At 40.2% G+C, this 13661-nt stretch overlaps 1 protein-coding gene across 1 annotated transcript in view; it reads right to left on the bottom strand.

Annotated features, from left to right (window-relative positions):
* The window catches only part of LOC141007427 (seizure protein 6 homolog), a 101021-nt gene extending 87618 nt beyond the window's left edge, over positions 1-13403 (bottom strand). The window contains exon 1 of the mRNA XM_073479791.1: positions 13319-13403. Within this exon, the coding sequence (XP_073335892.1) occupies positions 13319-13403 (85 nt within the window). The remainder of the gene's footprint in view (positions 1-13318) is intronic.
* Positions 13404-13661: the final 258 nt, after the last annotated feature.

A 13661-nucleotide genomic window follows, 5' to 3' on the forward strand; every position in this document is an offset into this window, starting at 1 on the left:
TCTCTCTCAGAATATTTTCTCTCCTTTTCCTGTTGCTGGCTGCTGATAAACATCTGTTTTTGTTTTGTTTTTTTTTGTTTTTTTGTTTCTTCACTAAAAAAAGCCAGAAGACGTATTTATGATGCTGCTCATGTTCATAGTGAAAAAAAAACACACACAGGAGGCCGGCTTAGAGCTCATCTGCTAAAAAGGAAAAATCAGCTGCATTTTCTTTGATTCTATTGACACTGCCTGTTTAAAACGGTAATGATTGCAATATACACCACAGGATGAAAACAAGGACAGAGAAAAAATCATCAGTCCTTTGAAACCGGCGCACCTACGGCAGCACAGCATGGCACACTGGTTAGCATTGGTGCCTCACAGCAAGCAGGATCTGGGCTTGTTTCTCTTTGTAGATTCTGCCCTTGAGTCCAAAAACATTGGGAAAGATTGAGATATTGTTTAGTGATTGGTCTGCTCCAGCTCATTGTGCACTTGCCCTGCTGCAGTGAAGCGCTCGACCCAAGACTGACCCCAGAAGGACAGCCAGTCCACTTCAGTTGAGCCAAAGTAAGGTCAGTTTATTTTCTTCTAAAAATAAATGCTGAATTGGGTTACATAATTTAACATGGTTTCAGATGAAGCATTAATTATCATCAGTTTACCTCATTATTATTATAAATCAGTGATGTGATTAGTCATTATCCATTAACTTGGACAGAAATATCACCATTAAGTTTGTCAATGCATGTTTAGATTTATTAGCAGCGAGGGAATAATTGGTGTTTCCGGTTCAGTTAGCAGACATATCTCCTTCCTCTGCTTCTGTCTCTTCCTCTGTGTGTTCTTGTATTCATAATGCTGTTTGAGGGGGGGAAAAATCAGGTTTTTGTTTATTTTTTTGGAAAATATGCCCTCCGTTAAATATGAACCCTTAGCTTCACTTATTTTAAGTAGCTTAACTTATGCTAAGCTAAGCGTTATCCTACTTAAACATCACAACTTGCTTTTTTTTTACATTACTGCTTGTGTACAGATTTAACAAACAAGATACAAAATGTCAACTGGGAGCTTTAGAGGGGCCATTTTCCAGTATTTATGCTAGCGTAAGCTAACTAGCCCCAGGCTGTGGCTTCAAATTTAGCTTATAGCTAAGAATGAGAGGAGTATCAATCTTCTCATCTCAACTCAAGCAAGAACTTAAATTTATGTATTGCTTGATTAAGATTAAGATAAAGTTATGGTAAGGGATGGCTTTAGTTTCCAGGGAATTAATGAAGGCAATAGTCTTCACAATATAAAGTCAATACAGGCTCAGTATTTGAACTGGTATGAAGCATTTTAAAAAATCTCTGGATATGATCCAGATTCTTTTTTTCATTCAATTCATCTCAATTTAAAAAAAACATACCTTCGGATTCTTAGGGTTTTGGTTTAGTGCTAATGTAATGTAGCTAAAATTAAATTGAGCCTTAATTAAAGCTATAATTAACACCTGTACAGTCAAAAAGGCCCACTCCTCACCTGTGCACCAGGTGTCGTTCCCTTGCCCTACACAACTGTGGCTCATACCCTCATCAGCCTTTGTGACCTGCCGCCTGCCTCACCAGCTGCACCTCATTACAACATGTTTTTGTCAGATCGCCTTAGCTCTCCCAGCCTTTGTATGTTTTTGCCTGTGTGGCTGTCTGCCTGTTTGTTTCCTGGCGTTACCTTTTGACTACCCGTGAGTCGCTGTGTTTTCGTCTCTCCTGTGAGTTTACAGTAAAGTTTCTGTCGCATCAACTTCTCTACCTACTGCTTGGTGTCTGCAAAATTGGGTTCAAACGTGTGACAACTGCTTTTAACTTTTGGGGAGGTTTTTTTATTTTATTTTTTTTCTCGGCCATAAATGTGGATGATGCAAGATGAAGCTGGGATTTCACAAAGCGGCCGGGGGATTTCACCCTCCAGGCCCGATCCTACATATGCTTACATCATTTACACTGAATCATGTATGAAGAGGAATGTAATAACGCAACATAAATTTGGTTCAATATGGTCACGTGTGCAACCACATCTTCTATCTACAATCTTCAGGGAAAGTAAATGGACAGAATAATCTGAATGTTGCAATGATGTTACTGATAGATTAAGGTGTTTACTGTTTGCTAAAATTCACTTAAAATATCCTACCGCAGTAATGTTAACCCTTTTTACTAGGAGCATAATCACATTAACATGAGTTTTATTTAATTTACCATCGACTGCTATACGGAATGATCTTGATTGATCAATGATTGGCATAGTGGAAATAATATAAATCATTCCAATCCATTCTCTTCCTGAATACTTCCCTATACCGTATACATACTGTTTAAAAGGCTTTGTCCAGTCTTTGGCAGGGATCATCCCCTACTGTCAGAATTCCTTTTCTCTGTTTGCCCCGGTAATTCAGATTTAATCCTTCAAAGCACACGCACACCCGGGCTGCATGGACTGAATACATGCTGCAACCTCAAGCTGCTGGGCAATGTCTAAGAACCGATTTCTGGGTTAAATGAGAAGTCAAATAAGGATTTTTTTTAAAATATGTTTTAGATTCAGAGACATTTTAATCAATTACAAGTAGATAGAAGGATTGAGAATTGAGCAGTGGTCACAATTGTGGTGATCAGTGTTGTGTAATGCTTGAATAATCTGTTTAGATAATCTAATATGAACGCCCTTTGAATGGTTGTCGGCTTCAGCAAATCAGCCAAATACAACCAGAAGGCAACCAGGAAGTGCGGGTAAAGAACAGACAATAAATGCACGCATACAAGCCCCTGAGTGCACACTGCAGACATCTGTTTCCATCGTGCTGGCCTGGACGACATGATAGATAAAAACCACAATCATAAGCAGTGAAACAGAAGAGACTCACAATAATAATTCCTACAATATAAATGCTATAAGGATGGTAACTAACCACACAAATTCCAGTTTGTTCACAGTGACACACGAATCGTAGAAGAAACAGAAAAGAATAGCTTGGACTATCAGTTATCAGTCAGGTATTTGCTCAGAAACCAAAGTATTGGAGAAATTAGCAAAGGCAATGGTGGTGATCCATCCAAGAGTTGTCAACACATTTCACTCAAAACCACTAGAGAACACAATAATCAGCAGATTGAATCCTTTGGGGAACAGGAATGTCTGCACTAAATTTCATGGCAATCCATCTACCAGCTGCTGAGATATTTCACACGTCAGCTTGTCGACAGTTTACAGGCTGAAATATAAAAAAAGAAAGAACACAAAGAAATATCAAGCAATGTGTTCCATTATGTTCCTGTCAAAGGTATTGTTTGATTTTCAAAGCTTTCCCTCTTTTAATAGAAAGCTACTTAAAATTACTTCACCATCATCTTAGAGAAATGTCAGGACCTGCTTTTACCTCTAAAAGCTACAGTCCAGCAATCAATGACGTGGTCTAACAGAGCTCCAGCTGTTCCCTGCTTAGTAATCCATTCTTAAGGGCGACAATTCTTTTTTAAAGGCTGCTCGATGCTTTGACAGATGAGAACGGCCACAATGAGCTGGCTCTCTATCACCAGGAGAGAAGTGGAGGCAGAGGATTGCATTATGACTGACAGACAATTGCCTGACCACCCGCCGGTTGCTTGGACTGACAACGTTCGATAGTCTGAAGATGGCGGTCGATGTTAGAACCTTTAAATTATACACAAGGTCCCCTGGGACACCGCTGCAATACATCTCACTACAGAGAACGGTCACAACGCGGCCCTGTCCTGCTCTGTGTCTGTATTGTCTGGACTGGAGACGCCAGCTGCACAAAATGCTTGGAAATGGATGCTTTGCTTTATCCTAGCGAGTGTTTCAAACTCAATATGCAAGCGCTCAATGTTTGAGGGGATCTTTGTGAACAGTTTTTCTCATGCAGCACTTTTACTTTGAATGAAATCACACAGACACAAGCTGCAACTATACAGTAAATGCAACGACTTGCCAGCGTCCTGCGCACTTTCTGTCTGTAGTTGTGTTTGTCTTTGACTATTTTCAATTACTCATCGAGCTACTATCCACTTCCTTGATCTATCCACAACATTGTTATCTTTCTCTGCTACTTATAATATGTTTACTCATCCTGATGAATTCAATTACATCTTTTCAGAGAAAATTACTGTGGGGGTGGCTCAGCCTGCCAGAGGTCAGCACTAACTGTGAATACTAATACTACTCCTCCAAACACATTACACAGCCTATTACCTGCTGCTTTTCACACAGCACTCTCCAACCCCACATAAGCCTTTCCACTGCCACAGATGAAATGCTTTCTAGATGGGATGTGGCGTGGAGAAGAGGGGAAGAGAGCTGGAGCTGTCCCCAGGCCTAATCGTTTCAGAGAGCCAGCCCCACTGCAGCCGCAAAACACGCCAGCCCTGATTAGGGAGTTGTGTACATGGCCAGGTAGAGCGTGAAAGGTGTGGAAAGGAGGCTTGGCCTGGGGGAAGCTAACCATGCCGGCTCTTTTTTTTATTTCAGTGGATCGATAAGGCACAAGGCCAAAGGCAAGGCAGGTTGAAGTAAACCAGCGACGTACTGCCTTGACAAAGTGGAAGACATCGCTTCATTTAGGGTTTTGCTAGAGGGGTACTCCTCCATTGGAATAAATTAAACGTGTATAGCCCCACCCGATTTTGCGAGGCACGTTGTCTGAGTCCATTGCCTTCCCTGCTGGAAGTCCTGCCCCAGTTCTCTGCTTTGAGAGGGAGATTTCATAAGCGGAGTGGCTATGGGTGCCTGCTTCCCATCCAGAGGAAATTTCTGTCCTTTGCTGAGGATACATGTTGACAATTTCATTGTAAACCTGTTACTTTAAATCTCTGTGGAAATGATTGTGTTGAGACAAAACACAGGCTGTTGGAGAAACCGCTCATATAATTATCTAAACGCAATAACCCATTTCATGGCTCTCCAAACTGTCAGAGTGATTAAACAAAGGAGGATGGGAAAAGCTATCAGGGAAAGGGACAGTTTAGGTTTTTTCTCTCTGCAGTGTTATTTTTTTTAAATGCTTTACTGGGCAGAACTATGTATTCTTATTTTTCATTTTTGTGCCCCCCAAGTAATGTTAAGCACCATCATACACACAAATACAGTTTTAAGTGAGGAACTCCTTTTTATTTCCTCAAAAACAAATCACAGGATTCTCTTTTTTTAAGCCATCATATTCAGGGCACATGTCATATGCTATACAGATAGACTAGATACTAAGCTAACCAGTAAGCATATGATGGTATATTATAATACATATATTTCTTAATTATGATTTGTTTAGAAACATTTAATGAAGCCTTCTCTGTCCTTGATCTCACCAACTTCAGCCAGCTCTGGAAGGAGAGAGTCACCTTCTGGAGGAATAAACACCCAAAGTCACACCAGATTTTGCTCTGATCTGGAGCCATTTACCAACAGGAGGAGAGATCAGGGATTACTTTAAAAATTTTAGGATAAAAAGTGGATTTATCTTCACTCCCATTTATCATGACTGACTGCAGCAGCAATGGGCGGAGGTGGCCTCTATTAGTGGGTGTTTATGTACTGTAATATTGAATGCCGACTGAAGCTGGAGGGGAAATTCACTCTATTTCATGAATGTGACGTTAAAAAAAGTGAGATGAGTGCTGAGTTTAGTGAGAGGTTGATCTGAATAGAAAAACACAGGCACACACACACCCTCGGTGCATGTCATTACTCTCTAGCATAAGCTAATGTACAGTAAAGTAATCTGGCTGTTTGGGGAGAATAAATACTCGTGTGAGTAATGCAGATAAACATAACTGATCTTGCTGTCAAAGTTGCACAAGCAATGTGAGGACACACTATTAACCACCATTTCTGATGAAATACTGTTTAAGGATGAGGTAACGTTTAAAGTTTTATTCACTAACTTCCTTCTTCACTCTTTGACTCTCTCCCTGAAGTTATAGCAACATGAAAAGGAATGTTACCTTGAGTACACTTGTGTTCTCTGTGGTTGAACATTGTTGGAAACAGTTGGGATAATAAGTACAACTTAGTTCAACAAACATTCATGCAAAATCCCTATGGGGTGCACACTCAAATCACTCAACATTTTGTACTAATCCACCATTATATCTTGCATCTCTCTCTTGCCGGGGTGGCAACTGAAGCCATCAGCCACTGAGGAACTGCAAGCAGCTAGAGTTTGAAAACAACTATGGAGGCTCTTAAAGAGGTTAGCGTAGATGCTGCTATTGCAACACTTATATAAGAACCGGAGCACATTTCATTGAAAGAAGAACAAAAAACGGCATTGAGGGCTTTTCTTGATTGATTGTTGTTGGAAAAATGTTTTCTCTTTCCTCTTGACTGGCTAGATTGATGGTTCGTCCAATCACCTGCCAAGTACTGTTCACTGCCGGCCCTTTTCATTTTCTAGCTGTGTCTGCATCTGTATCTGGCATGTCAGGTTAGTTTCAGTAGATCAAGTGGAGATTTGTGATTGATAGTTATATAGTTAGTTCATAGTAGTCCAGGTAAATAGGCCTACTTATTTTGCCTGGATACTGTAGGTTGACACAGAGTTGATTACTACTGCAAACCATTGCTTTTTTTTTCTTGCACAGCGAACATGACACTCAAAACCTTAAGCCAGTAGGACATCTAATTTCAAATATAAAACCAAACTCCTGAAGCAAAGAATTTGTTTCTCATTTATTTATGGTTAATTCTGACATAAAGTGTAACTTAAACTCTTGTTGCTCGGGGGTATCAGGTGCAAATTCAGATCCTTTGATCACTGATTTAGGATGAAGGTTAACTGAACGTTAACTGTTAACTGAATCTCTGAATCCAATATGTGTGGACAGTATATCCAATATATGGCCAATCCTATGCTGCAAGCAGTTTGAGTTCAGGCAAACAATTCTAACACTAACCTACTACACATGCAGCTCTGGCAATGTGGCATGATGCTAAATGTCAGTCATCTCCAGTCACATGTTCATCTATGCTGCAACTAAAGTGAGCAGAGATGTGCTGCAGTGCTGAATTGAACCATTGTTTCCTCGAGCCTTGAGGAACAGTACAGTTCCAGTTGTTAAAGAAAGTGCCTTTTTTTCTGGACTGTACTGACTGCACTGTTGAGCCTCAATAATCATTACACTTTGTGAAAGCAGTTTGTGTTTGGACTGAATTCCCCAGCAGAAACTCCTGAGGTAGTGAGGGACTACTCACTATCTCTTACTAACTCGTGATTACCTTTAGCGCTTGATTCAGGATCAATAACGATTCATTAATTATCAAATTATTTGTTTTTTCCTCACTTGTTTAAGGCTACCATATTGTACACTGGTTTTGTTGTTTGCTTTGTTTTGTTTTTTTATTATATGTTTGGGAGACCACACTCAAATTTACCTGGGATTAGGGTGTATAATTCTCAACAAACAAAAGGTACAAAATGCCAGTGTCATTTCGTAAGTTGTTATTTCCTAGGACAGGAATTAAAAAGAATATGTTGGCGTTATGTTATTTACAGGTTGAAAAATATGCCGTACATAAAAATGAATCAAAGGTCACTAAAACGTTCAATTGCTCTGGGCAAATGAATGCCAACCACACTCATCTCTGAGTCTGCCTTAAGATAAACTGAAATTCAAGATGCTAAAAAAAACAGCAGCTAAGAAGAAAGAAACTGATATTAAAAACACTTTTTTTGTATTTCACGCAACATGGCTGGTTGCCCTATTTTTTTAAAGCTGATGCTGCATTTTGACCACACAGTACGGGTATGTAGAAAAAAATTAAACCACGTGTACAACCACTTTGTGTTCTCCACATCTGAATTCGAAACGTAGAATTGCAGATTAAGCTGAAGTACAGCTTTGATTTACGCCAGGCTTTATTTTCTGTAGGGTAAAGCCAGCTGTTGGGAGCACCATGCCAAGCAAAACAGTCATGAACTCCAAAAAAAAAGATCCTCGCAAAAAAATACTCTATTCTTTTGACAAATAAAGCCTCACACTTTTGAGGAAGAAAATATATGAGGCAATGACTCAAATTAGGATGCATAGAACATTCTCACGGAGCGAGAGAGGCATTTGCACATGAAGAGTTGAAAATGAGTCGCATTCAGCCAAGCTGTGAGCTCCACCTAGGAGGCAGTGAAAGAGACCGAGACAGGCACAGAGAGCGGCTGAGGCAGGCAGGCGCCAAGCCTTGAAGAGGGGCATTCTGGCATAATGACTCTCATTTACCATTGACAGGCCTTGGGAAAGTTAAACTAATTATGACAGCACACAGATGCTGAATAGCCCTTGATGAAGTTAATCACTGGCAATCCAACAAACAGGTGTTGAATGATTTCTGTTACCTCCCATGGAATTATAGGATGTTCAGATTTTTTCCAGCGCACCTCTCAAAGCAACAATCCACCCTAAGTATGTGGTTTTATTCCCACAATCCTGGCAATTTTCATGAACACTGTCAACACCTCTGGTGCCGGAAAACAGCAAACTAGTACTGTAACCTGTAATGTTCGTGAGACAAACAAGGAAACTTACAATTGAGTTGAATGAATACACATTAAAATGCTTTTTTGAAACAGGAAATGATCTTCATTCCACTGTTGTAACAGGTGTCAATACAAAAGCAGGCCCACAGAAATCACCTTTCAGTATCTCAATCACTATTAGTGATGCAGCTTTAATATGCACCTCTTCCAATACTAACCACAAATCGAGACCAAAATAGCATGATAGTCAAGTGTTTACCTTCTGTTTCTCTCTCCTTCCTGTCTTCTCTCTACCGGCATCGTTATCTGCTTCTTATCTGCCCCTTGTCCACGAGTTAATCGATCAAGGATGGTGTCATTCTCTTGGATGGATTTAAAAGTAGAGGTAGAAAATGCTAAATTGGGTCCCCAAATATACTTGGGAGGCCGTTAATATACCCGGGCAGCCTGCCCAAGTAAAATATATGTGTAGGAAACACTGATTTATTTTTTTACCAGGTAAGCAAACAGTTTATCTCCATGTGGACCGGGTGCTAAATTGTTGTGTCACACAATCTAACTGGAAAATGTCATAATAATTAGGGATGCACATAAATATCAGCACATCATCTGTCAGTCGATAAAGCCTTAAAAATGAAATACCAGCCCGAAATGAACATCTCTGTCGATATGACAGGCCAACAACACATTGACTATGTAGTTTTGTTGTTTTGCCCTGTGATTGTGTACATTTTGTAAAGCATTGTATGTCTGCATCTGCCAGCAGGCCATCACAATAAGAGCAGGCATAATAATATATTAATTCCATTGCAGGAGAGACGTCCTCCCTGCAATTAGATGGGAGAAAATATGTGCAAATATCGGCATCAGCATCGGCAGTCAGCCCAGACGAATTGGAAAACATAACAGATATAGGCAAAAATCCAATATCATGCATCCCTAAGAATAATAAATAACATTTGCTCAGATATTATCAATCTACTGGTCCAAAACAAGAATCTTGGGTAATAATCTCGTGTCCTGTGTGCAGCAAATAATTCACAATGTGTGAATCTGACATCTCGAAAACCAGCAGTGGCATGTCAGTGAGAGCTCTGTCAACCAGGAGGAGATCATAACTCATTTAATGAGCTTTTGGATACATAAAACGTTCCTTTCTCCGACTCCCAGATCACTACAGATCGTTGTTAACAGTCTGAGATAATGTGTAAGCATAAAGATAATAGGCTCAGCTGAATGTCATTAAATTGTGTAAAATTTCAAGTGCCGCACCAGGGCCAACAAAACCCCGCCACACTGAATGGATGCATGATTAGCTATTAAATATATGTCAGGAATTTGTTAGATGTAATAATTTGGATCCAGCATTCAGTCATTATGAGCTGCTTTGTAAAGAATGAATCAGAAACAAGCCTAAAAATCACTGCAGAGTTTTTTATTATTTCTTGCAGGAACTTTGGTAGATAGGAAAGAATTTTATAGTGTGTAACATTTTTAATGTAGTGTCTAACTTAACCTGGTGCTGTTAAAGTAATGAGTTACATCGGATAGCACGCTTTATATTAGAGTGTAAAATTGATTGATACCTCTTTAGACAAGTTCAAGCTGCAGCCTTCAGGTTGTCTACCCAAGTTAATGTTCGTGACAAGTTCTTTCACTTTGTCCCTTGGAGATTTGAGATAATTAAAGGCCTGTGGCGTCGGACTTGTTACAATTTGGTAATCACACCGTCAAACATTGTTGCTGGTTGCTCCAGCTCCATTTATCACTCCACACCTTCACCGTGGCTTCTTTTCAATTCTCATGAGTTCAGAGCTAATGTTATTTTGATTAGATTTTACGCTAATGAACGTAATTATTTTGTTTACCCATTACCTATGATGTGAAGCAGACTCTTTAATATGTGATTTCTATGGGGCTAACACAAACACATCAGCTATAAACTACGAAGAATTTCAGAGTCACAAACCACTTGACTTGCATGTCTTTCAGGTGTCAAAACTCCTCACAGAACCACTGAGTCACTGAGCCATTTCCAAAACATAAGCGAAAGGCTGGAGGACAAACTAAATGAAAGTGCCTCATGAAAAGTAAGGGACGGATTTAAGGGCTGTCCATTTTATTTTTCTTCTTGTTTTTGCAGTTAAAGGTGGACATAAAGAAGTGGGAGCATCTGAGCAGAATGTTAATGATCATCCTCCAAATACGGGTTCTCTCTCTGTCCCTCCGAATGAGGTCTTTTAATTAATGTGAAACATTAAAGGGACAGAAGATGACCAGTTAATTAACAAAGCAACCGTGGCCCTTTTTCAACTTAATGAGAGGATGATTGTGTCTTGCATGCTTACTTTTCCTTTTGTCATTTGAATGGTTTGTCGTCTATTTGATGCTTACCACATAAAATAAATATCCAAAGCTTAAAATGTAGTCCGCCACAAAACAATAAAGAAAATTTCCTCTGGATATCTAATATTCTTCTTGACTGAAATTTTAAATGCATGGTTTGGAACAATCCTGGCTCCCGAATACTTCATGACAATTACACTGCACATAGAATAGAAAAATAAATAACCAACCATTAGAAGTTTGTGTGAGTCACTCTTTACAAAAGCAGCCCGAGTTTACACCACAAATGGAAATTTTTAAGGAGAAATACAACTTTGACGGAAAAGAAAAATAACCCAGCGGTTAAGGAACAATCAGTGGCTTGTAATTTTGAACAATTGAAGAGTTCTTTTGCAAAACACGTTCTTAAAATGAATGAACCGTAACCGGTTTGATTGATCTTCCCTGCAATAAACACGGCTTAGAAAAAAAATGAATAAAAATGTTTTTTTCTGCAATTATTCAGCTCCATTTATTACACACTTGATTAAGTGAAAATGACGGGATAAGTGTGCAAAATGCAGACGTGAAAATAATGTCAGAGTTCCCTCAATTTATAAAGGTCTCTCCTTGTGTTGTTCCCTTCACTCATGACAGTGAAATGGATGGATGGCTGTTTGTATTCCCTGCTAGGTAACAGACTGGAGCAGGTTCACAACAACAGGCTGTGCCACAAATAAGAGATTAGGACCCCTGCGAAACAAAAAAACCCTGTCTTCCCCGTGACATCTACGCGTTCAGAACTTCCTCACAGTCATGAGAATTAAAAATTGAAACACAGCTCACCTTGGAGCATTTATTTAAAAGACGTGAACGTTTGCTTGGCGAGGCAGCGGCAGAGATTTCACTAATGGAAAGCTGTTAAATTTTATTTTGCTCTAAAAATAGTGCGCTGTGCTTTTTTTTTCCCCCCCTCTCTCCCTTGAGTTTTGAGCTGTGAGCGAACGGTGCAGGTGTGTTCTGGGGGATATGTGGCATTGTGACTCTGAAAACACTCATAAATGCAGACATCTACCACTAGGCACTTCTGTACAGCGTTCCAAAGCTGAGTGGGTGTTTAATTTTAATAACATTTAAATATTAAATGTCTTCTGATAGGACCACAAATCACTGGATTTGCACTTAGTTGCGGGTTCTGAAACTCAGTAATTGAAGCGACGCAGCACCTTTTCTCCACTAGATATTCAATCAGCAGATGCTTTGTTGATGGTATAAAATATTGTTTCAGGCAGCGGTCCAGGATTGCACCTTTTTTTTTTTAATGGACTGAGATATGATGAGTGAAACAGCCCAGGCAATGTGAATTCATTTTCACAATTGTTACATTGTTTAGTCATCACTCGTCCCTCAAAAATGAGAGCTGTTATCAAAATAGAGCGAAAAAAAGAATTTCACCTCATGCTATAGGACTATTTACCATAATTCATCCATTCATTCACTCTTGTGTTAACTGATGGTGTGATTTGCACTGTAATTTCAACACTGAATCCTGCACCTGCATGATATTTAGGTCACCTTATTCACAAGTCACTCATACTGGACTCATGTTGACTGTACGACTTGACATAGAAGAGACATAAACCCCTCAGAGGAAGGGGGATGTGACACCAGACAACTTGAACCACAGATAGAGCACAATAGGAATAATTAGGACGAGGCCACTGTGCATGAATCCTTCCACAAGCACTCAACTGTGTCAAACAGCTTGGTCAATAATCTTCAGCGATTCCTGAGGATTAGAGTCTTATTACCGAGCACCGTCTGTCACACAGACCTCGGTGCCCAAAGACGAGTCACTTCCTGACTGTTTACCAACATCTGACTGGAACATTCATCTGATTAGGTTGAATATGGTGGAGGTTATTATTAAGTTTTATTTGGCGCTTGGGTTGTCTTCATGCTTAACCCCCGTGTGTGTGTGTGTGTGTGTGTGTGTGTGTGTGTGTGTGTGTGTGTGTGTGTGTGTGTGTGTGTGTGTGTGTGTGTAAGTTGTGATTGACAGTAAACGGTTATGTAACCTGACTGTTAAACATATTTTACCCTGTGGCAGTATGTGAGAATCCATAACTTCTAATTAGCCAGACTATTGCTGCTTGTGCTTTTAATTTAATATTTATCTGTGTAGTTGAAGGAAAAAGTGGTAGTTTAGAAGAGGTGCATTTGATTCATGGGGGTGGGGGGGGGGGGGGGGGGGGTATCTTTGTAGTCAACTTTGAAAGCAGCAATGCTGTGAACAAATTGTCAACTTGTGTTAAAATAAATCATCCTGTGTGGGCTCGTGACTCCACGTACACACACTTGTGGATCTGACACAGCCTGGTGTCACAGCCCGGCACTCGTCTCTCCCCCTTCGCCTCGCGTAGTTTGACAAAAGGAAGCGCACGGAACAATCCCCACAAAGTACAGCATCAACAACACCCAAGTTCTTACCTTGTCCGCGGATCGGGGCCACGGCGGCTGCCACGACCAAGACCGCCAAGAGGCTCTTCAATTGACGGTCTTGTCTCACGCACATGTCTACTAAAGTCGAGGTGGCTCTCCGCGTAGCTGCAGAAACACGTCCCCGTGCTGAGAAAAGAAATACTTCCACGGCTTAAATAAAAAAAAGAAGAAGAAAAAAGAAAAACACCAACAACAAAGAGGGAAAAAGCGAGATTTCTCGGACGTCTGCGGAGCACAAAGCGAGCCGCGCGGCTTGCCGTTGCACTTCCTTCCTGCTTGGCGGGGTGAAGACAGTGGAGGATGATCAAGTGAAACGCGGAGGTCCCTTTTT

Source organism: Pagrus major, chromosome 13 (genome assembly GCF_040436345.1).
Source record: "Pagrus major chromosome 13, Pma_NU_1.0".
In the NCBI taxonomy this organism is placed as follows: domain Eukaryota; kingdom Metazoa; phylum Chordata; class Actinopteri; order Spariformes; family Sparidae; genus Pagrus; species Pagrus major.